The sequence below is a fragment of the Apiospora hydei genome, assembly GCF_038363865.1.
Source record: "Apiospora hydei strain CBS 114990 chromosome Unknown utg000007l_segment0_segment0, whole genome shotgun sequence".
In the NCBI taxonomy this organism is placed as follows: Eukaryota; Fungi; Ascomycota; class Sordariomycetes; order Amphisphaeriales; family Apiosporaceae; genus Apiospora; species Apiospora hydei.
Genome location: NW_027117366.1, coordinates 3602190 through 3623844, shown reverse-complemented (window position 1 = coordinate 3623844; position 21655 = coordinate 3602190). Strand labels below are relative to the sequence as shown.

Below are 21655 nucleotides of genomic sequence, written 5' to 3'. Positions count from 1 at the left end.
AGGCAAAAAGGATAGGTGACAAGTGACGAATCTTCACACGAATGGCGCACTGATGGGCTGATGTTTGACTTGACGCGGAAATTGATTTGAAGAGGAGCGATGTTGTCCAGCGGTGGTCATGACACAGCTCGCTCGGCCCCAGGCCAACCTCGGCTCGTCACAGGCGGTGGTGGCAGGTGCCCAGTGCCCGCCCACAAGGGGCTGCTGCTGGCGAACGTTGCGTTGTTTGCCCAGCTGCGTCGTACTCGCGAGCGAGCCTGCAGAATGCAGATCCATTGATCCAATCGTCATACACACATGCTGAAGACCAGATGAGTTTTGCCGACTGTTTCTTCTAGACGTAGACCAGAGGTTCGTAAACGAATGGCAAGGCAGCACCAACTTGTTTGGCAGTTACCTACCCTTTTTGCCAGCCTCTTTATTTCCTCAACGAGCCGGAAATATTGAGATCTCAGATCGAGTTTCACTAAGTATGTTTTAAACCGACCTTATTTCAACGTGGCCATGGTTCTGTTTGTGGGAGGACGGACAACCGATGAAGGTGGACAGACCTGGCCTGGATTGTAGCGGTGAAGGCAACAACAAAAACGGGCGGGCGCAATGTCATATTCGGATTCCTCTTGCAACCCGAAACGAACTTGACTCGCACCGTCTCATCCTCTCAAGCCTCTTCAGCGACTTGGACTTCCAAGGCACCGCTTTAGGAAGGACATGCAACATGCCAAATTCGATGGGTAGAAGATGCTGAAGTCTAAAAGGCATAGCCTACACGTACCTGGCTTAGGCCTTCAGCAAGTACCTCCCAGAGCGGTAGGTAAGGGTAGTACGCCGCTAAGTACCAGCCGCTGTGCTGTAGTTACACGCGGATTATTGCATTCTGTACTTGTACCTTAGGTAATGCTTGATTTAATTAATCCAAAAAGGTACCATCAAGCGGCCGCAGGCTTTAGGCTGGGGAGGGGTTCAGTTCAATCGATCAGTTCAAGTTCAGTTCACAAAACGTGGAGACTCCCGGCTCTGGCTCTGGCGCTGGACGCGGCTGCAAGGCTCTGGGCCGAACGGGAGGTGGCTTCAATGGTGACCTAAGGCTAATGTAACCAGCCTAACAGCCTAGCTCAATTGAAACAGGCCAGGTACTCAATCAATCAATCGGCGGCCGAGATTGCGACAACCTGGCCAAAAGATCCGACCCGAAGAAAGACGATCCGTGCCAGCAACGTTCCAAAGTACTCCCGCTTGAACAGTATAAGCAAGCAATGCTTCACAGCACCCTTGCTCATCACCGTCATGTCTGCTGATATAATAAATGACGGTGATTCCAAGCCCGCCTCCGCCGAGGCGACCGTGAGCCTGCCCGCCACCGGCATCGCAACCGTCGAGCGCAAAGAGCCGCCGCCCGAGAAGGATGCCGACACGCGACGGCGAACGTGGATCGTTATCTCCTTCTGGCTCATCGCCGTCTTCATCGGTCTGCCGATATGGTGGAACACCACCACCATCTATCGGGCCAACCTGCCCCTCACCCAGATGACCGACTGGGCTGACGGCAAGGCCTGCGAGCCCGTCTTCCCCCTCCGCATCGCCCTCGACGTCGGCTCCCTGCCCGAGCAGGAGGCCCAGAACCTGCTCCGGCTGACGCAACACGCCCTCGATGACCTCAACGACTTCTCCGGCCACCACCTGCGACTGCAGCTGGCTCAGGCCCCGGCCGAGACCATCACCCCGGTGCGCGACGATTCAAACGTCGCTCTGACCATCCGCCTCGCTCCCGGTGACGCCGCCCATACAGCCTCGTCGTCTCTGCACCCACACTTGCCGATTCTCGACGTCCAGTACCCTCCTAACTCTCTACCGACCGCCAACTCCCCCTCTTCGGGGCTCGCGACGTACATTGCGACTCAGCTCGGGTCGACCTTCGCAGAGGAGCAGAACATCATCTCGTATCTACTCGAGACCTCTTCGATCACGTCCGAACATAAACCCAAAGGAATATCACAAGAGGTTGTAGACACCGTGTCAAAGAGGATGACGAGGTCGTTGAAGTACTCACAGACGTACCATCTGACGTTCTCCCTCTTTACCAACGGCCCTGTCCCAAGCAGCTGGGATATCGAAGCAGCGATCGACGAGTACTTGAAGCCCGTATTGGACATGCTGAAGCCTATCCACGATTTCACCATTGATACCCAGGTCCAGCTATACGCTGCTCCCGGCGTCCAGTCGCAGGTTCTTGGCAAGGAAGATCTGTCTTCCTTCATCAATGCCGCAGAATGGCCGCTGTCCCCGTCTATTGGAGGAGCTCCCACGGTCAACTTCATTGTCTACATCGGCAACCAGACTATCGGCGTGCCCTCGGAAACTAGTCCGGGCGAGACGTCACAGTCCTGGATGATTCCGCAGTGGGGCTCTGTATATCTACTTGCGCCACCGGCCGAGGCAACTCACGTGTCTTCTGAGACTTTGAAGCAGCCAATTCTGACCTTTACGTCCCATCTCCTCACCCTCCTCGGTACCCCCGCGGTCCGGCTCCCTTCCTCTGCGCCTGTCGACACTAGCCCGCATCCGCTCCGCAGACCTCCTACTGCGCGCATCTTCTTCGCTGGGATCCCTGGCCCGGCTCACGCTGGCACTTCCCAGTATCTCCATCCCTTCCAATGTCGCGGACGGCGTGGTCAAGACGATCCACCACCTCGAGCTCGCATGCGCCAGTCTGGGCGGCGCCAAGAGCCTCGAGCACGCGCGCATCGCCGAGGCCGAGGCCGAGCGCGCCTTCTTCGAGAAGAGCATGGTCGGCCAGCTCTACTTCCCGGACGAGCACAAGGTCGCGGTCTACCTGCCACTGCTGGGGCCGATTGGCGTGCCCCTGGTCATGGGACTACTGAACGAAATCAAGACGTGGAAGAACAAGAGAAGCCAGAAGCTTAAGGCGGCTTAGGCCTAGCTAGGGCCATTGTAGAAGTATTTTAGGAGCGATACCCCAATTAATAAAAGTATCTCATGTTGATTTGCTACGTTGCCATCACGGTTGAGACCCCTATGCACCGGAGCTGCTTTTTGCTTACCCGGGCTGACGGCCGGAACCTTGGCTTCTATTGAACGAATATTAGGTAGTATTGCTTAACAATTATACTTCAGATTGTACACATAAAGTCCTCGTAGTAGTGAAGTCCAGACATGTCATCCCCATTCGAGTCTTAATAGAGCAGACCTTGGTATAAAACCAAGCTCCTGTCCCGAGTGGCTGGTTCCCCGCGTTCGTTGACCCGAGGCATCTTTGCTCGCTCGCAAGCTCGCCTATGTAATTAATATATGCACCATGCAAGGAGAGTCCAATGTAACCCTCCCTTTTGCAAGTCCCGGCGCAGGTATTGGACCCTCGCCACCCACCCGGAAAAGGCGCCATACGCGAATCACTAGAACAGATGCATCATGCAGAGTTGCGTGTCAGTCCCGTCCATTTGCTTTTTGGGGCCAACTATCTCCTGCGGATTGCGCAATAGGTCGTAAAAGGTGCACTGGATGACAGCTTCTTGTTCCGGGAGCACACCACGCATAACGCCATGACTTGAAGACCTTGATATTGCCCACCCTTTTCTATCAGATATGTATGTCTATCGACCGAAACGTTTTGTTCTTCTTCTACTCTTCAAAGAACCCGTACTCCAGGTTCTCCGATCCATCCGCATCCAGTCCTGGCCGGCCGTAATATCGAAGTACATGATCTAAAACTGGGGCGCTACTCGGCAATCCTGGCGCCACCCAAGCAAGACCTATGTACAGCAGCGTCGATCGTTTCAGCTACCACTCACTTACTAAGGAGTGGTAGGGGTAGGTAGGTTATCTACAGATTTGCCAGGGTGGGCACGGGATTGCCCACTAGACCCGACTGAGGCTTCATCCGGCGAGTTCCCCGCAACATAAATAAATAAGTTCCCGTCGACTATCGATCGAGTATCCGCGCACTCGATTCCCAGAATTCCCACACACGACTCGAATGTTGATCCTCCCGGATATTGGGAATTTCTCATCATAGTCGTAAGAGACGAGAGACAAAAGAGAGTGAGAGTCAGGGACAGACATCATCACCACTGGCTGCCGCCGCTGTCGTCTGAAGATGGATGACACCTCGGCAAATGCGTCGTCGCCTTCGACGTTCCCCTCGCCTCTGGCGTCCATCGTCCCGTCGTCGCTAGGGCCGATCTTAGCCCACATCATCCCGTCCTCGGTCTCCTCCCGATTCATGACTCTGTCACCCGCCGACGAAAGTGTCGTTTCCATCTCGTCGTCGTGGAAAAGCATCGCCCTCACGTTGTTCCTGGGCTATGCGCTCCTTTGTCGCGCTCTGCGGTACCGCCGCGAGGCGTCCATGCGCCGCAAGTTCGGGTACCCAGACCGCGCCAGCTTGGCCAATATGACCACGGAGGACGCGCAGCTGATTCTTCGGGACTTATTGACGCTCGAGTTTCCGCAGTTCGCGGTCACGGCTCTGCAATTCGGGCTGTTCAAGGTACGTTTAAATACTTTAGCTTCTTGATGAATTGAACTGCGTGTAAACAAACAAAAGTGTTGCAAAATACATGCACAAATCATACGAGGACATTGGAAACAAGGTTTCGCTGACATATGTATCTCAGACCTATGGTGTTGAGACGATCAGTCGTCTGTTATTGGCCACGCGGAACCTAACCGATCCCGTTGCTAGTCTCAAGAGGTGAGTCCGAACATAAACATTCCGCACTATCAGGATCCCATATCCTGACTTGGCATGGCCCCTCCAGATACGAAGACACCGCGGTGGTCATCGGCGAGTTCACCGCGAACCCGCCCGGGTCCGCGCGGTCCGTGGCCTCGATCGCGCGCATGAACTTCCTGCACAGCAAGTACGTCGCGTCGGGCCAGATCTCCAACGCGGACCTGCTGTACACGCTGAGCGTCTTCGTCACGGACCCGGAGCGCTTCATGCGCCTGTTCGAGTGGCGCGCCCTCAACGACATGGAGTACTGCGCCTACGCCGTCTTCTGGAAGTCGATTGGGGACGCCATGGGCATCCAGTACCGCGGCTACCTCTCCAAAACCGAGTGGAAGGACGGCGTCGAGTTCGCGCAGGATATTACGGCTTGGGCCAAGTCGTACGAGGTCGTCGCGTTCGTGCCGAGCAAGGTCAGCAATAAGCCGGCGGTCGCGCTCATTCCTATGATCACGTACTGGCTGCCCTGGTTCATGAAGGATTTCGCCCAGGAATGCGTCACTGTGCTTTTGGGTGACCGGGTCCGGGAGGCTTTCATGTGAGTTTTACCACCTTAAGGAACTTATCTCGCGTATGTGCGCCTTCAGTTTGATTCGCTAACACAATTCTCCTCCTTCCAGGCTCCCCGAACCCGGCCTGACCGCCGCCGTCTTCACCTACAGCACCCTCGCCATCCGCCGCTTCTTCCTGCGCCACCTCTCGCTCCCGCGCTTCCAGCGGCTGATCCGGCACCACCCCAAGGGCTGCGAGTCGCCCGACCAGACCGACGCGCGGGTCCGCCTGACGTTTCCTTATGGCAACTACCCCTTCTACGTCCGGCCGACTTTCTGGAACCGCTGGGGCCCCGAGGCGTGGGCCATGTGGCTCGCGGGCGGCAAGCTCCCCGGGGACGACCCCGAGACGCACTTCAGCGAGGGCTTCTTGTTCGAGGAGCTCGGCCCGCTGAACCGCATGGGGCAGGGCAAGGCGGAGATGGAGGCGGATGTGCAGCGGTTGCGGGCGAAGGGGATGGGGGGTTGTCCGTTTGGCTGAGGGGAGGGTCGAGGGACATCCATACCCAGGCATTGCCATTGAACCGGTTTCGAATCTTGGCCATTTCTTTCTATGTACGAAGCGTTACATGTTACATAAGCTTGTCTGTACAGAGACGCGGATCTCAATAATTTAGACTACCCTGTCGCATGTAGATAGATGATAGTACTCGGCTGATGATCATATTTGCGATACAACTTGTACTCAAAGATCTCTGTATTGCCAATGTCCCCGTCTATCTTTGATCAGCGCATTGTATTGCCTCTTCAACCAAACATCGCCTCTTCCTAATGATGCATGCTGATGCAAGTGATATACGGGAGAACATCATTACACCCCAGGCGGAATCCCAGCGCTAGAGGATGTCAGTGAGATCGTACGTTGGACGCGGAGTCGGTATGCGAACTTGCACGACCTGATGTAACGATGCGATTACCCCAATTGAGCGCAACTGGAAGCGGCGCTTCGCTTACTTGTATGATGAAGTTCGGCTGGAAGCTTTCCAGATGGCAGCCAGCCAGGTCTGCCGCGAAACTCATCCCGCCTATCTGGATGGGAAACACAGTAAATATGGTTGAGACCTTTGCCGCGACTCCAATGGACTGATCAGCTCACATTTACTCCGACTAAACTCAGATGGATCTGGTAGTATTTCGCCTGATAGGGGTGGTTGAGTCTGTCGGCGTGAGTGTGATAAACACACAGCCGTTATCTACCGAATGGCACTACAGTAATCGTCTCACTGCAATGTTCGTAAACATCTGCAGCCTCTCGAAATGGTGCGCCCCTTGGCGTCCTTATCGAGCATCGTACGTGAGAAGCGGCAACCAGTTATTCTTGGTTCTGACCCCAACCTCGGCGCATATAAACAAACATGAGTCGCGCACGCAGATTAACAACTAGACCAGACGAAAGACATAACGTAAATACCTGGCTGTGTATATATGTAGTTACCACTCAAATCGTATTATTGAAGAGATGCTGCCATGGACCAACTTGCGAGCTTCCTCGGCTTCGACTCTGTCACTATGGGGCCTGTCGGGTTGTCCTCCTGTACCGAGGCGTCAATTCCGTATCCCACGAGTCTACCTACCGCCCAGTTCCTCTCCGTGGAAGCCCACGTGGTAACTAACTACACCGTGACCATCCCGCCGGGTTTCGAAAACAGTTTCGCGGCGCCCTATGCCCCCCTGCCCATCCTAAACTTCTGCAACGTGACGCTGACTTACACGCACCCGGGCCTGGGCGACAAGATTAAAACCCAAGTGTGGCTTCCCCTGGGCGACCTGGACAGCGTCGGTAACGGGGAAGGTCACCAGCCGCCGCCAAAGCAGAATACCGGCAGCATCAGTCGTCCCCCGCCCCCTCCTGGAACGGCCGCCTCCAAGCCGTCGGTGGCGGCGGCCTCTCCACAGGCTTCATCCCCTAACCCAGCCCCACGCCCTCGGCGAAGGCTACGCCGTCGTCACGACGGACGGCGGGCACTCCGGCGGCGCCGACCAGGGCGACGCCGCGTGGGCGCTCGCGAGCGCGGGGAACGTCGACTGGGTCGCCGTGCAGAACTTCGCGTCCATCGCGGTAAGAGGCTCTCGGTGGTTGCTCCTTATTAGTCCAGTGTGTCTCGGGGAGCGATCGATAAGTTGTTAACTCGAAGAGTTGCGTTTCTCGACTTCGGAGACACCCTCCTCCCTATTATTCCTGGGAGAGAAAGGAATACTAACCTGCCGGGAGTCGATAGGTACACGACGCCGCCGTCATCGGCCGGGCCGTGACCGAGGCCTTCTACGGGGAAGAAGTACAGTACGCGTACTTCACCGGCTGCTCGACGGGCGGGCGCCAGGCCGCGGTGCTGGCGCAGCGGTGGCCGGGGGATTACGATGGGTACCTCGCGGGCGCCGCGTCGGTGCGGTGTCAGGATGTTACGGCGGCGTTGGGGCCGCAGGCGCGGGTGTTGGAGCTCGGGTACGCGCCGCCGGCTTGCGAGATGCGGGAGTTGCGGCGGTTGGTGATTCAGAAGTGCGATGGGCATGATGGGGTGGAGGATGGGTTGGTTTCGGAACCGGAGCAGTGCTTTGAGGCGTTTGATCCGCGGGTCCACGTTGGGGAGGAGTTCGTCTGCGAGGAGACGGGACACAAGCTCAAGATTACCAAGGAAGCCGTTGAGGTCGCTATGATGGCCTGGGAGGGCTTACGCGAGGACGATGGCGTGGTTTGGGGCGGGGTGGGACACCAGGCCGACCTGGCAGGAAGCCGGTTTTCCTGGGCTGCGACAACATGCGACTACAACAATAGTGATGGCGCAACACATCCGCAGTGCAAGCCAAAACCCTGGTCCTTCGCCACGGCCTGGGTTCAATACTTCCTGCTCCAAGACCCAGCGACTCCATCTGACCCAACCGCCTTCTTCAAGTCCGGCCTCCCGGATATCGAGCGTCTAGTCTACATGGGTCGGCAGTGGTACACCTCCATCCTCAGCGCCTTCGACACCGACCTCTCCGCACTGCGGGACGGCGGCGGCAAACTACTAATGTGGCACGGCATGGCCGACGAAGCCGTGCCCTTGAACAACTCGCGCGCATACTACGACGCCGTCGCGGCGCGGGACCCTGAGCACGTGGACGAGTACCTGCGCTACTTCGAAGCGCCGGGGCTGGCGCACTGCGGCATCGGCGGGGACGGCAACGGGCTCTTCCCCGTGCGGCTGCTCGACGTGCTGCGGGCGTGGGTCGAGGAGGGGAAGGCGCCCGAGTCCGTCGCCGCGATGTCGAAGGCCGCGGACCCGGAGACGGGGGTTAGGATGAAGCGGGAGCTTTGTCGGTACCCGCGGAAGAGCACGTATGACGGGGTGGGTGATGTGGCGAGTGCCGCGAGCTTTCGGTGTGTTTGATTATAGAAAAGACTAAACCATTATGAATTGAACCGTGTGGCCTGACAAGAAGTACCAAGGGATAAGAAGTTGATAAGCGTTACGTACTCAGTTAGGTAGGTTCGTACCGTTAGCGACGGTGTCGGAGGCGTGTCAATAGCCAAGAATGAAGTACTATACAAATTGCATGTTTAGCACCGCCTCACATAACGGAGACTGGTGACTCGTAAATCTCGGAACTACATTATGTACTTTTCGGTCAAGGAATAGATTGTGAATATGAGCAGAGGAAATTATGGCATATGGGTATGGGTGGACTAGTCGGCTCACTTTGATATTATGCATTCCTCATTTAATTCCGTTTCGGGTATTTTACTTCTTATTTTCTTTCCATGATTGCTACGAATCTCTCCGCTGCTATGTCCTCGAGGAGTCTTCGCCTACAGTGTACCCCCTCGCCACACCACTCCTTCCCTCCTCGACAGCCGTGCTCTCCTCATCCTCCACATCATCAGTCATGTTGTAATCGCTGCCCAGGCCCTGCCAGGTACGCTGGGAGCGCAGGAACTCGGCTCCCGGGCTCACGACTCCATTGACCGTGGCCAGCTCCCCAAACTTCCGTTGCGTCAGTGTCGTGGACGGATCCTTGCCTGCCTTGGAAGCCTCTTCCGTTGCGGAGGCAGACGGATCCTTTTCCTTCGCGTTGCGAACGGCGACCCGCATGGGCCGGCTATGGCTGACCAGTTTACCCGTCCTCCAGTCGAACTCAGGAGGTTCTGACTCTTCCTCATCCACGCCACCTTCGACATCTTGGGGTATCTCATCTTCAGCGTCACCGTCTGCACCGCCTGCCGCTTCTTCTTCTGCATCCTCTTTGGCCTTGGATTCTGCTTGAGACGCCACTCCTTCTATGCCGCCCCACCAGCTGCCATCCCAAATTCGCTTGTCATCTCCGGCCAAGGCCAGGGCTAATTCGAAAGGCGTGATGACGGGCTTGTACATGCCATCCGACTCTACAAGCCCGCTCTCCCAGCATCCCACAACCACCCAGCCATCCATCTCGGCGAAGTTTGCGAGTTTTGCTGGGTTCAACTTTCCGACCACGATAGTGTAGCTCTTCTTGCCGGCTGCGGCTATCTGGTCTTTTAGAAGGGCAATCGTAGGAAGGTAATTCTTCACCGACAGAGTGTTGACCAAGATGCCGATGATGGATGCGGACGCAAAACGGACGACCAGGCCATAGCGGCGGCGCAGGAGACCCGGTGCTGACGAGGGATCGATTATATCGGATGATGTGCTGTAAGGGGAATCGGGAGTCGGATAGATGCGGAGAGACGCCAGTCTCGAGGACAGCGTTAGAAGTAGGGATGTGGCTGGTGTCGAGATATGGAAGAGGTGGTATGCGCTCAAGTCAACCTCGGATTCGTTGTCCTCTTGGCCACTTGACTCCGTAGATCCTTCCTCCGGAATAATCTTCCTGTTGGGTATGCTGGCGACGGGGTCTCTCACGATCTCAGTGCCCACGACCCCAGTATAGCCTCTGTCGCGTAGTCTCCCACAGAATGATGTAACATGTTGCTGGAACATAACATCTGCCACTATAACCACTTTACTATCTTTCTCCGGGAACTCCTTCTCGAAAGATCCGACAACAGCGTCGTAGTCTAGCTTCTGCTTTGTGAAGACGTAGATAACGGGTAGGCGCGACGTAGGGCTCAGACACGATCGTCCGTAGTGTACTACTCCTTCGGCGTCTGCATGCTCGGCTGCAATCTCGTCGACGCAGCATGCGCTGTAGGACGTATCGGCAAGTATATATAAGCGAGTTTCTTGGCCCTCGGCTTTTGCGCTCTCGCTTTGCGTGGTCATGTCCGTCTCGAGTGGTTGCTCGGTCGTATTCGTTTCCTTCGTTTCCTCTGCCACAACGGCCGGCCGCGAGGGCAGTTTTGCTAACTCTTTCTCCAGTAAAGCCAGGACCCGTGGGCCATCAGGCAGCATGGCATCTGGGAACTGTAATGCGACGCGCCGCCAGCCGCGCTCAGCTATCTCGGAGGCAGTGCGGCTGATCTCGTAGACTTCGAAGAGTTCATCGTCGTTGATGGTCCGTCGCTCGGCCCGCGCGGTCTGGGTGGAGGGGTCTTCGTCGAATGTGTGCTCGGCGGGCGTAGAAAGCACCGGAGGCGCGCTGAGATCTGAGGCCATGGCGGACTATATTCAAAAATACTGTCGCGAAAGAATGGCGTTTTGCGAACAGTGCAATCGTTGGGCTGTATGGAGGGGCAATTTGCGAAAGATCGGCTCAGAATAATTTTACTGGAGCTTTCGTCGTGGTGGGGGCGGGGTAGCTGGCTGCTGCATGCGACAGAGCTTTTGTCTGCCAAATCCAAGGGTCCATCGCAAGGGGAGCTTTGCAACGGCTGACATCGTCGAATAAGGGTCGTAACTTTACTAATTACCTGGAAGTAGCCAAGTATTTGGACAGCAATGGGATTCAAAGCTGGCACAGCGGCAGTTCCAATTGCATGGATAGGATGAAGCAAGGCCGTGGCCCTAATTATCTACTCGGGTCGCGAGCCCCAAGAGCCCTTGACCTGTAATATCATGCTGCGGCCACACCTGGTATCATCAGGGTTAAGTCTTCCAGGTACCGTCCATGTTCATTACTAGCTGATATAGCCACTCCTGACGCCATTCATACTACACTCAAGTACACCCTCAGAGACCATCCCACAACTGTAATGCGGCTGGGTGAATATCCCATTTCGTCTTCGTCTTATCAAACCCTCGGCCGTTTCTCAGCGGATAGTGAGGGTCAACTCAGACAGATCATACCACCAATGAATACACAGAACTACCATCTACATCATCCCGTTGGCAATTGTCGGACCACGTAGGGCCACATTGAGTTCACTCAAATGCTAGAGTCGCACATCGTACACAAACGTGACGGGGAAGGGGAAACCATTAGGTATCTGCACGACTGCGACACGGCAAATGGTCTCAACCTTAGGTAGCTGATTGGCTTTGGATGCTCGGTCGTCAGATCTCTGATCTTGGCCGGAGCTTGACCCCTCTGTTTTACCCCTCCTCCGCCATGCGTATGTGTGAGAGAGGATTCAGTTGCAATCCCTCCAGACATTGAAAACCAACAAACGTTGACAAGAGAGGCAACAGGATAATGCATAATAGGGTAAGAAGGTCCATTCTTCGTCCATTGGTTACTAATCCTGCGGTGTTATGCGAAACGCCGAAGCAAATCCTTCGGCCTATTGACACAGCATCGTCAACCCCACAATAACCGGGGCTCCATCGATAGACCGGGAGCTGGTCTGGCGTGTTACGTATGCAGATATAAAGTCAAGGCAAGGCCTCTCGAACTAGTTCTCCTCCATTCATCAGAATCTCTTGAGTCTTTGAAACCTAGACTTCCATTCTTCTCTCTCTCATACGTATCTCAAACCCATCAAACCACCAAACACCCAATTCAACTACATAATCTACCTACGTCATCACCCACTCACCATGGCTCCCACTCTCGTCAACGTGATCTACCCCGCCGCGGCCTCGGCCGACTTCAACATGGACTACTACCTCGGCACCCACATGCCGCTCGTCCAGAAGAACTGGGCACCCCACGGCCTCAAGTCCTGGAATGTCGCCCTGCTCGACAAGGAGACCTCGGGCTACCACGTCCAGGCCGTCCTCGTCTTCGAGACCGCCGAGGGCTTCAAGGCCGCCATGTCCGAGGACAAGGAGATCATGCCCGACGTCGCCAACTTCACCTCCACCAAGCCCAGCATCTGGATCGGCGCCGTCAGCGGCCAATGGAGCGCTTAAGCGATGGGAGGAAAGGAAAGGGAGGGTGAATCTTGAACGGGAAGGAAACGCTGCGTGGGGAGTTTGTCATTCAAGGCCTCTTCAAATGGCGGCTCGCCACGGGCAATTTTACGACAAACACTCTTCTCTCCTACACAACACCATATGTCTATTATGTTGTGTCCCATACGGAACGAGATATGATTTATGAGGAACTTTGCCATTGCTGAACACAATTTCCCACCGGCCAGTGAAGTGAGATCCAAGGCACCGTGTCCTGACTCTGTAGATTGTACCTCGCGGCACAAGCCAGTGGTACTACGTATGAGTCTAGATCGCTATCTCGAATGAAGCAAACATAGTAACATATCTCAGGTCATGTTATTCGATGAGCGGATCATTCAAGGGGCTGGATTGTATTCAAGGCCGCAACGACCATCTCAGCTGTAACCAGGATATGGGAACTTGTCTTTGTCATGCTGTATGTCAGGCCGCAGCATGTTAGATATTTTACAGGCAAGGTAGATTTCTCCTGAGGGCGCAGTTCGCGCTTTTCTTCGCAATGGTTGCCAGGTTTCGCTGCCATATTCCTTGTCCGTGTGTCAACCTTCTCTGGGATCTGATTTGCATCTAAGGCCATTGTTCACAATGTCAGCAGATGATCTTAAGTCCATATATTGAGATGCGAATACTCTCCCGACTGAAGGCTTCTTCCTGGATACAGTACGTCGCTTTCTGTCACACAACAACACAAATCCACACCGACTCAATTTTACTACATCTATCAGGATGGAGGCTAATGTCGCGCCGACAAGTTAACGAGACCTGAGATCACCAGAAGCCATCTCGATACCCGACAGGACCATATGGCGAATGTTCCGAGACTCTTGGGCTTACCCAGAGAACTCCGAGACAAGATATACAGACATGTTTTCCTGGTTACGGAGACCATCTCGTTGGGTCTCACTGGGTACCCCATTTGCATATCCGTATGGCACGGAGGAAGTCCAGTGTACAGCTCCGTGCCCCTTGACACTTCGCTTCTCCGAGTGAACAAGCAGATCCACGCAGAGGCTGCCTCGGTGCTCTACTCGGAAACCATGTTCAGAGTAAGCGACAAGTCGAGAACTGCGCCTTATATTCGCCCGGGGACGACCAGGGCCACCGCCGCCGTGTCCAGGTTATGCCCAAAGACCATCTTGCACTCATCCTATTTCACAGCTGCATCCGATTCCGTGAGGACAAGACCAAGCTCATCAGGCGTATCCAGGTCATCAGCATTTGCGATGACTATTGTGCGGATAATATGCTCGATTCTGTCACCATGCAATGTAGTAAGAACTATAAGAGTTGTTTGCTGTTTGTCGCTTTGACTACAGTCTAGAGGTCGCCCGGCCACTGGTTTGTAGCCGAGTTTGCTGCAGCCTTTGGAGTTGAGCCCCTTGCAGATGGCAACGCGCAAGACGTTGGCACTAATATCAACTACCGTCGGCAGAATATCAGACAATGTTGGCAACAGATCACCGGTCAGCTCGAATCGAAAAGTATTCACGTCAGACTAAGCAGAGCAAAATGCATCCAGTCGAATCGGGTTCGTATCAATTGCACTCCAGGCGCGTTGGATCAAAGCGAAATTTGATCCGCAATACTCCGTACTGTGATCCATTTCCAGTTCCCCAGGTGTCTCCCAGCGACTCGGGCACTACGGGAATGGATACAGGGACCTACCTGGAGACTAGGGTGCTGCTTGCAGCGCGGGGTTAAGTAGCGGGCCTCAATGATCTCCCTGCACCTCGTATATTGTGTGGAAATCGCTGACGGTAACCTCCAGCCACTTACAACACGAAAACGACAAAGAATATTGAATCAGATAATACATACATTGCGTGTATATATTGAATGTGTAAATGTTAATGTCAAACCCGAGTGTTTTGTTGTTATCGTCATGGCCTAGGGGCTGGGGTTCTCAACGACGAAAATCACTTGCCTGTTGCCTGCGCCCAACCCAGCCCGTCGCGATAGCACTATTGCTGACTGCATAGGCAAAGTAAGCAAGCATCGCGGCACGGAGACAGGCCTGGCTGGGCCTATCGGAATATTGAATTGCATTTGCAGCAGTGGAGTCGTTGCAGGTGGCCGTCGCTCGATCGTACCGTCACCCGTGAAATATATCATTCTAGGTACGTGATATCTTGCTTGCGCGCGCCGTCTTTCCAACAACAAAGCCTTCTTAATCATGGCGTGCCGGTGCAAACTGTTGATCTGACTCGGATGGGTAGTATCGCGGGGTGTCTTAGATATCGCAGCAAGCGAACTGAGACATTTGCTTCCACCCGTTTCACCACAGAAAGCCACTGAGCAGACCGGCGCGTAGATTGGTTCCCTTCCCTGTGTCAGCTCTCCCACTTCCCCTTGTGCCTAGTGCCACATATCGTCACATCGCCTCTCCGCCTGCATCTGGAAAAGCCTCTGTCACGAACACTCCATTTCATGTGCATTTGGTCCTTAAGCCGGTGGCACACGGCCAATGATGCGTGTTTGCTTGTGTTGTTTCATACTGTTTCATGGCTTGGGCCTAAATTGTTTGCGAAGAATGACGAAAGAACCGAACGAACCGAGGCGAGGCGGCGCCCCTACTGCCAGGCACGGGATAGCGTTTGGTTAGTTGCTTGCGGTTCCTCCCACTGATGGTCACTGATGGTCACTGGAATCAAACACGCACACCGGACACTGGCGACATCTTCGCACCCCTCTATATGGTGTCAGCAAATCCTACGCTGCTCCGTCACGTTGCAATACCTTAAGTTGCTTAGGAAACTATCACGGTGAACCAAGCGAAACAAGATCGGGCATCGGAAAAAGGAGAGTTACATTGAGCCCGACGAGATGCTACCTGGAGAAGGCCGGCGATGGCTTCCGCCACCCGTTGAGAACACCAGAACAGTCTGGCTAACCATGGGCCATATGCAGTGAGAATTTGGCCCATCTGTGGGTGGTTGGAGGATTGAAGCTGATTATCTTTGTTTTCCGGCGTACCTTCTCAGCGCAGCTGTTTTTATTATTTGTTTTGTAGGCCAAGCCGCAGATGGCTGGTTTGCTTGATGCAAAGATCGATCAGTGGCTTCAGGTCAGTCTATTTCCCTTCCTGTTGATCAATCGATGGATGCGAGTAATATGCAATCATCGACAGCTGAAAACAAGTCAAATTCACTACAAGCGATCGAAGCACGACAGCAATTTTTCTTCTTTTTTTCTCTCTTTTCTTTTTGTTCGGAGTACGCATACCAAAGTAGATACACGAACAAGGCAGGTCGTTGAGATGGATGGGGACAGCGAACATTTGCACATGGTGGTGGCCTGAACAGTTCCAGAAACACTGTCCCGACAGCCCAGTCTGCCGGTGGAACTTTTCAAACCAAAACCTCCATGTACATCCATGCCGCGTTCATGCTTTCTCTTCCTCATCCCCAAATCCTCCGCCAGAAACACAATAAAACAAACACGTTACGACCCTGCATTTGCACTTCTTAATTACTGTCACGCTCATTAAATCCCAATTGGAAGGTTCTTATTTGTTGGTGGCTCAAGGGTCTGTCGATATACTTGTCAGCCCTTCCCTGTCCTGACATCCCTAGCTGCTCAGCATCCGCCTACCATAGTACCCTGCACCCTGGAATCATCCATGGCAAATGGCTAGCGGCCATGCAGCCTATCTCTGCCCTGGTACAGTGATAGTCAGACGGTGCGACCTTGGAGCCTGAGCTCTAACCATTGTTGGATGTTGGATGCTGAAAAAAATTCCCCGCGACCGCCCGCAGTTGCACTACACCTGGACTCGTCGTACGACCTTGCTCAAGGCTATCCAGAAACGGAAGTCGCATCTGTTTCCTATCAATCCTAGGCTCCTGTCCTATCGCGATCTTGGGTTCTGATTCCTCAACTGTCGAATGATTGCTGGAGAGTGCGGATGTGGAGAAATACGACACGCTTCTTCGTGGAAGGGTACGGCAACAAACACAGCCAGACAGCGTCATCACTGGTGGAAGCTCCTTGTCATTGCTTCTGCTCTGGCGAAATCACAGATCCTCGGCTGGCCAGTCACGGCTCACAGGGAAGCCCTCGCATGAGCTGACCTGCGTGCCATCGTAAAGTCAACGGTTGGCCAAGGCTTGTCCGAAGGCGTTGCGCCTAGAACTCATTTGCCCACCGGGGTCGAAAAGCCACTTCAACTACAACGATACCCAATACATGCACGCAGCCAAGCCGGCGAATTGGCGATGTGATAGGTTTCTTCGCTTCCAATGTTGCAATACGACCTGGTTCTCGCCCAGCAGCCGGGGTTCCCTGATAGGCATTTGATCGCCCAATCAGACGGCGATCTTCAGGGTCTCCAATAGTGCCCGCCGCGCTGGAGGGCTGCTAGCTCCTCCAGCCATGACAAGTAGGAATGACTCCCTACTGGACTTGGAGATCTTATCAACCCGAGAGGACTACATGCGGCAAGGATTCCCTACGTTGCTTACGCACCCAGCTATTGCGAGATACTGACTCGAACCTTGTTCCTGTCCCATCTCGTGCCTGGCATGAGATGCTGTCAAATTGGAGCTGTCGTACATATGTCTGGCTCGTGCCACTCACTTATCCCCTCTGGCGTCATGCACTGGCACATACGGGGAGTCATGTCTTCTCAACCGCAACGTTGATATTCGCTGCTCTGTCGGGCTTTGCTACACTAAATTGTTTGCGGCGCGGCAGCATTGGTGCAACTGGACCTCCAGGAACGCCTCACCACGTCGAAAAGGAATAGTACCACCAAAGTTGGCAAGCTACACAAGCCCAGCCCAAACAAAAGCAAATACACTATAGCACCCGGAGCTGCTTGGTGATGATCGCATCATCTGAAGCCTTCAGTCAAACGATTATATAGACGTTTGGGTCTATCTTTAGAGACTGTCTCAGCTCAATCTCCTCCAGTTCGTCATCCAATGTTCTCCCCTGTTCAAGATATAGTGTTGTTGTGTTCACCCCTTAAGCTATTTTTATAACACCGACCACTTGTAAAATAAATCGACGAAGCTGACCAACACCAGTACCCAGACTCGGCCGCTTGCATATGGCCTTGCCTACCTCGGCCGTCCCAGCACTGGATTTGCGAGATACCCACAAGACCTGGACATCACTGTTGGCAGTCAACATCGGACCTTGATATATATATACCTCCATCGAGAAATGATGCTACTATAGCAGCCCTTTGCGAAAAGGACAGTGGCATTTGAATGTGACGTTAAGCTCAGGAAGCACTGGAAGAAGTATAACAAGAGAGCTTTTCGTGGGCATAGCGGACAGCTCTTCTATCGACGCCCCCTCGTTTCTCCTGTTCTTCACCTTGTCGAAGGTGGGCCACTACCTAGAGTTTTCGTGAGGATCAAAGCCCTGATCCAGACCACCCCTGAACATTTCGGATCAGCTCCCGCGACCGACCCGGCGCACCCCAACCCGCGATGTCTGGAAGAAGCGCCTATGCAAGGAAGATCAAAGAGACGAAGGCCAGTGAGAAGGGCGGCGTGGCCACACGAGGACGGGCCAAGTCGGCAGGCAGCTCCAGGAGTTCAGAACGAGATGATGCCACCATTAGCGACTACCCTATACTCCACGGGACCGGCTATGGTACCACGAATGCCAGGTTTCTAAAGTTTTCGGAGCCAATCCGGGAGGCCGATCCGATGCAATTTCGCGGGGAGCTTACCAACTTCAGCAATCAAAGCTGCGGCAGTCAAAATAGCGGGGGTCTTGGAGGTAGACGGGATGGCATGGGATACCAAGATCACATGCAAGATTACGCATATGCAAGACCGAGAAAGCCCACAATCAGGACAGAGGATGTCTCGGGGATCGAGAGATCGGGTCTGCGCAGCGCGATAGACAAGCGAAGTGATGGCGTGCGCAAAGGCCTTTCTAAAGCACTCGGTTTTGCCAAAAAGTCGAAGAAGGGAGAAGAACTTCGACCACAGTCGTCGGCAACAATACGACCAGGCCAAGAACCAATGAGCAGTCCAGGCTCGAGCGACGTACCTCCTTTACCGAATCAATTCGACTCGGGATGTATGTCGCCGCCACCGTTATCGACAATGCCACCATTGCCGTCAGCAGCGGCAACACCCGTGACCAGGCGGTGGATAGGGGCTGGCAGGCCAGTGCAGCGTTGGAACAAGCTGCGCAAGGATCCCGAACTATGGGACCCCAATGGCGATGTTCTCATCTTTTTGGTCATCGGGGGCAGAGTCCTAAAGCCAACCCATCTTTCCGACTTTCGTCGCATATTATCGAGGCTACTGAGTCGAGGTTTCTCGTCACTCTTCTCCACGAAGGGTCTACCGACGAGGATATTTACATGTCACACTCACCCGATGGGGCTCCTCCAATGCTCCAAAAGCATGGCATGAATGGGAACCAAACGCGTTCGGGCTACGGCATGGGTCGCAATGGTCAACCGACGCCACCCATGTCAGAGGATGCCACCCTCGCCGACGCGGACGGCCAAATCTCATATGAGATGTACTTCCCAACTCCCCCCAACATGAACAGACTGGATGTGCATCGACATGCCATCACCACCCGCAACGTGTTTGCTCTGCTTTACCATGCTTCTTTGGTTGGGCTCTCGCTGCATCAAGCACTTTCCGACTTACACGACCGGCTTGACACGTATATGCCCCCAGAGGCCGACAACGTGGGTACAATACTCAATTACATATCTGCGCGCGGCATTGATGACGCCCGCAATGATCCAGAGACAGCGGTATCCCTCCTGGCTTGGTCTGAGAAGCCCGAAGTCAGATGGGAAGAGGGTTGGCGCGAAGCGTTTCTCCACAGTGCCGGCATGTACTCTCGACTGGAAGGCTGTGTCGACTTCAAGTATATCACCCCGATCACTCGAGCGCTACTGGAACGTGCGTGTCTGGAGTGCCAGCTCCGTGTGCAGGCCGCAGAGGAACGGCTGTGCGACTTTGGCTACGGCGACACCTGGCCCTCCTCGGGTCCCATCACCACTGGACCGGCCAGAGCCGCGGCAGACCGGCTGCAGCAGTTCATCAAGGACCACTACATAGGGCTCTACGGATGCTGGCCGCCACCCTCTTCGGGAGCGACGACGTCCGACGGCGAAGAAATGTGGCTCACCAGGAATGTGGCACAGACTCTGCAGAGAGACTTTGGCGCCTTATACGACTATCTCGTCAATCGAGACATTATCTGGGATGAATCAGAAACCCGAAGCAGCCGGAAATGGATGATGGTGTCCGAGAGTGGCAATCGGGCATTTGATCCCGACACTTACGATCTGCCCCTTACGGACATGTTAATCGAGTGGGATAACCGCCTCCGATTTCCACATATTCCCCATCCTTATCCTCTTGTACCCGAATCGATTTCGCCCACGGCCCAGAGCGGAAGCGCCAACAGTTGGAAGTCGAAGAAGAGCGACAAGGACAAAGACAAGAACAACAACCGTGGTGGGGGCGACGAGCGCATCCTGGAACGCCGCGTCCAGCTCGCCTACACCGAGGCAACCAACATCTACATCCTCGGCTCGGACCTGGTCCCGTCGCTGCTTGTCGACGCCTTCGTCCGCTTCGAAAAGGGCGACCAAGTGGGCGTCGTCGACCCGTCGCTCGCCCGCCGCGGGCGCTGGGTGCTGATTTACGCAATCCTGCAAACATTGGCCTCGGTCTCGGTCGACGCGCCCAACGTTCGCTACCGCGACGACGTCGCGTACCACCTCTCGCCTCGCCTCAAGGGCACCAAGACGCCGCCCTGGAAGGGCGTCGCGTCCCCGCCCCCGAGGCCGCGCATGAGCTCTCATATTGCTGGTTGGCGCCTCACAATTGGAATGGCGGAATCAGCAATGGCGGCGCCGAGTCCGATGCCTCGGTAACATCCGGTGGCGGAGGCGATAATGACCCAAGAAGTCCCGTCATGCGAATGATGCGTGCCCAGGCGCGCGGGCAGAAGCAACATCAACAAGCACAGGGCATGATGCAAGGTGGTGGCGGCAGCAGCAGTAATAAAAGGCATCAGCAATACCAACAGCAGTATTGCTTCTCCCCCGGAGCAACCCGTATCGCGATTTTCCATCGCCACCGCTTGGCACTCCCGCGACGACGGCGAGTCGCGGATCAGGATGGCATACGGGCCGCTCTTCGACGGCGACGCGCAGCAACTGGTCGTCTAACACGTCGGTCGACGGGCCGCCGACCACGTGGGGCGGCTCCTCGGCCATGAGCGCCGTGTCCGATGACGATTATTACCACTACTCCGTGAACGTGCGGGTTCTCACAGCGGCGCCCGCACGCCGTCCTCTACATATGGTGGAGGAGGAGGCGGTCAGTATAGCCCTAGGATGGTGGGGCCCACGATACCGCTGCCGCCGCCGCCGCAGAGCCGTGATGGGAACAAGAGTGTACGGAGCTACGCTACTTTCGGCGTGCCACCCTCGGTCGGTCGCGTGGACGAGAGCGAGGACTCGGCGGCGAGCAGCAGCGGGGAAGTGACGGCGACGGGCTGGCCTACGCGCGGGCAGAGTATACGGAGTGGCGGTAATGCGAACAATGACGGTGGAAACCCAATTCCGCCCTTGCCGCTGCCCCTGGGCGCGAGCATGGCAGGTCACGGCGGCTTTCTGAACCTGGACGATAGCCCGCCGCAGCGGTTACCTAGCCGGAGCCCGCGGCGAGATCACCCTGCGCCGCTGGAGTTGAGGAGCAGCAGTAGGACGGGGAGTCGCCGCGGTGGTGCTGGCGGCGGGAGTTCGGATGGGATGAGCTCTATTATTCGGGATCTTGATTTTATGGATGTTATTGATGATCATGCGCCTTAATAGAGGGTGGTATTGGTAATAGGAAAAATGGGGATCGATGGAATGGTTATGGGGATGTCAGGTTGAATGCTGGAATGTGCGATATGTAAGGACACTGTCTTGCAGTACGTGTCGGAGTACCAGGTTTTATTATTTCACTAATGGCGAGAATAGTGCTTCTGGCACAATACTTTTCATGAACGACCAAGTGGTTCCCGATCTGTCTAATTGGGCGTTCTATCCATTCTTGGATAGCCGTTATGTTCGACTGGGTAACTATTAAATGTCATGGAATAAACATTATGCCAGTGGTACTACATAGCATGGTGGAAGCAGCGCT

General features: G+C 54.9%; 6 protein-coding genes across 6 annotated transcripts; 5 read left to right on the top strand and 1 right to left on the bottom strand.

Annotated features, from left to right (window-relative positions):
- Positions 1-1287: 1287 nt before the first annotated feature.
- Positions 1288-2935, top strand: PG997_010262 (phosphatidylinositol-glycan biosynthesis class S protein; the record flags this gene model as incomplete). The annotated part of the gene is made up of 2 exons (XM_066814577.1): positions 1288-2509; positions 2556-2935. The coding sequence occupies 2 exons, from the start codon at positions 1288-1290 to the stop codon at positions 2933-2935; spliced, it is 1602 nt and encodes a 533-aa protein (XP_066666539.1).
- A 1179-nt stretch (positions 2936-4114) lies between these two features.
- PG997_010261 (uncharacterized protein) lies at positions 4115-5779 on the top strand (the record flags this gene model as incomplete). The annotated part of the gene is made up of 4 exons (XM_066814576.1): positions 4115-4507; positions 4635-4711; positions 4779-5285; positions 5368-5779. 4 exons carry the CDS (start codon positions 4115-4117, stop codon positions 5777-5779), a joined length of 1389 nt encoding a protein of 462 aa, XP_066666538.1.
- Positions 5780-6765: 986 nt separating this feature from the next.
- Positions 6766-8666, top strand: PG997_010260 (Tannase/feruloyl esterase; the record flags this gene model as incomplete). Its single annotated transcript, XM_066814575.1, has 2 exons — positions 6766-7293; positions 7581-8666. The coding sequence occupies 2 exons, from the start codon at positions 6766-6768 to the stop codon at positions 8664-8666; spliced, it is 1614 nt and encodes a 537-aa protein (XP_066666537.1).
- Positions 8667-9062: 396 nt separating this feature from the next.
- On the bottom strand, positions 9063-10847 carry PG997_010259 (uncharacterized protein; the record flags this gene model as incomplete). Its single annotated transcript, XM_066814574.1, has 1 exon — positions 9063-10847. One exon carries the CDS (start codon positions 10845-10847, stop codon positions 9063-9065), a length of 1785 nt encoding a protein of 594 aa, XP_066666536.1.
- A 1320-nt stretch (positions 10848-12167) lies between these two features.
- Positions 12168-12482, top strand: PG997_010258 (uncharacterized protein; the record flags this gene model as incomplete). The annotated part of the gene is made up of 1 exon (XM_066814573.1): positions 12168-12482. The coding sequence occupies one exon, from the start codon at positions 12168-12170 to the stop codon at positions 12480-12482; it is 315 nt and encodes a 104-aa protein (XP_066666535.1).
- A 5480-nt stretch (positions 12483-17962) lies between these two features.
- On the top strand, positions 17963-21336 carry PG997_010257 (uncharacterized protein; the record flags this gene model as incomplete). Its single annotated transcript, XM_066814572.1, has 4 exons — positions 17963-18471; positions 18519-20329; positions 20553-20842; positions 20899-21336. 4 exons carry the CDS (start codon positions 17963-17965, stop codon positions 21334-21336), a joined length of 3048 nt encoding a protein of 1015 aa, XP_066666534.1.
- Positions 21337-21655: the final 319 nt, after the last annotated feature.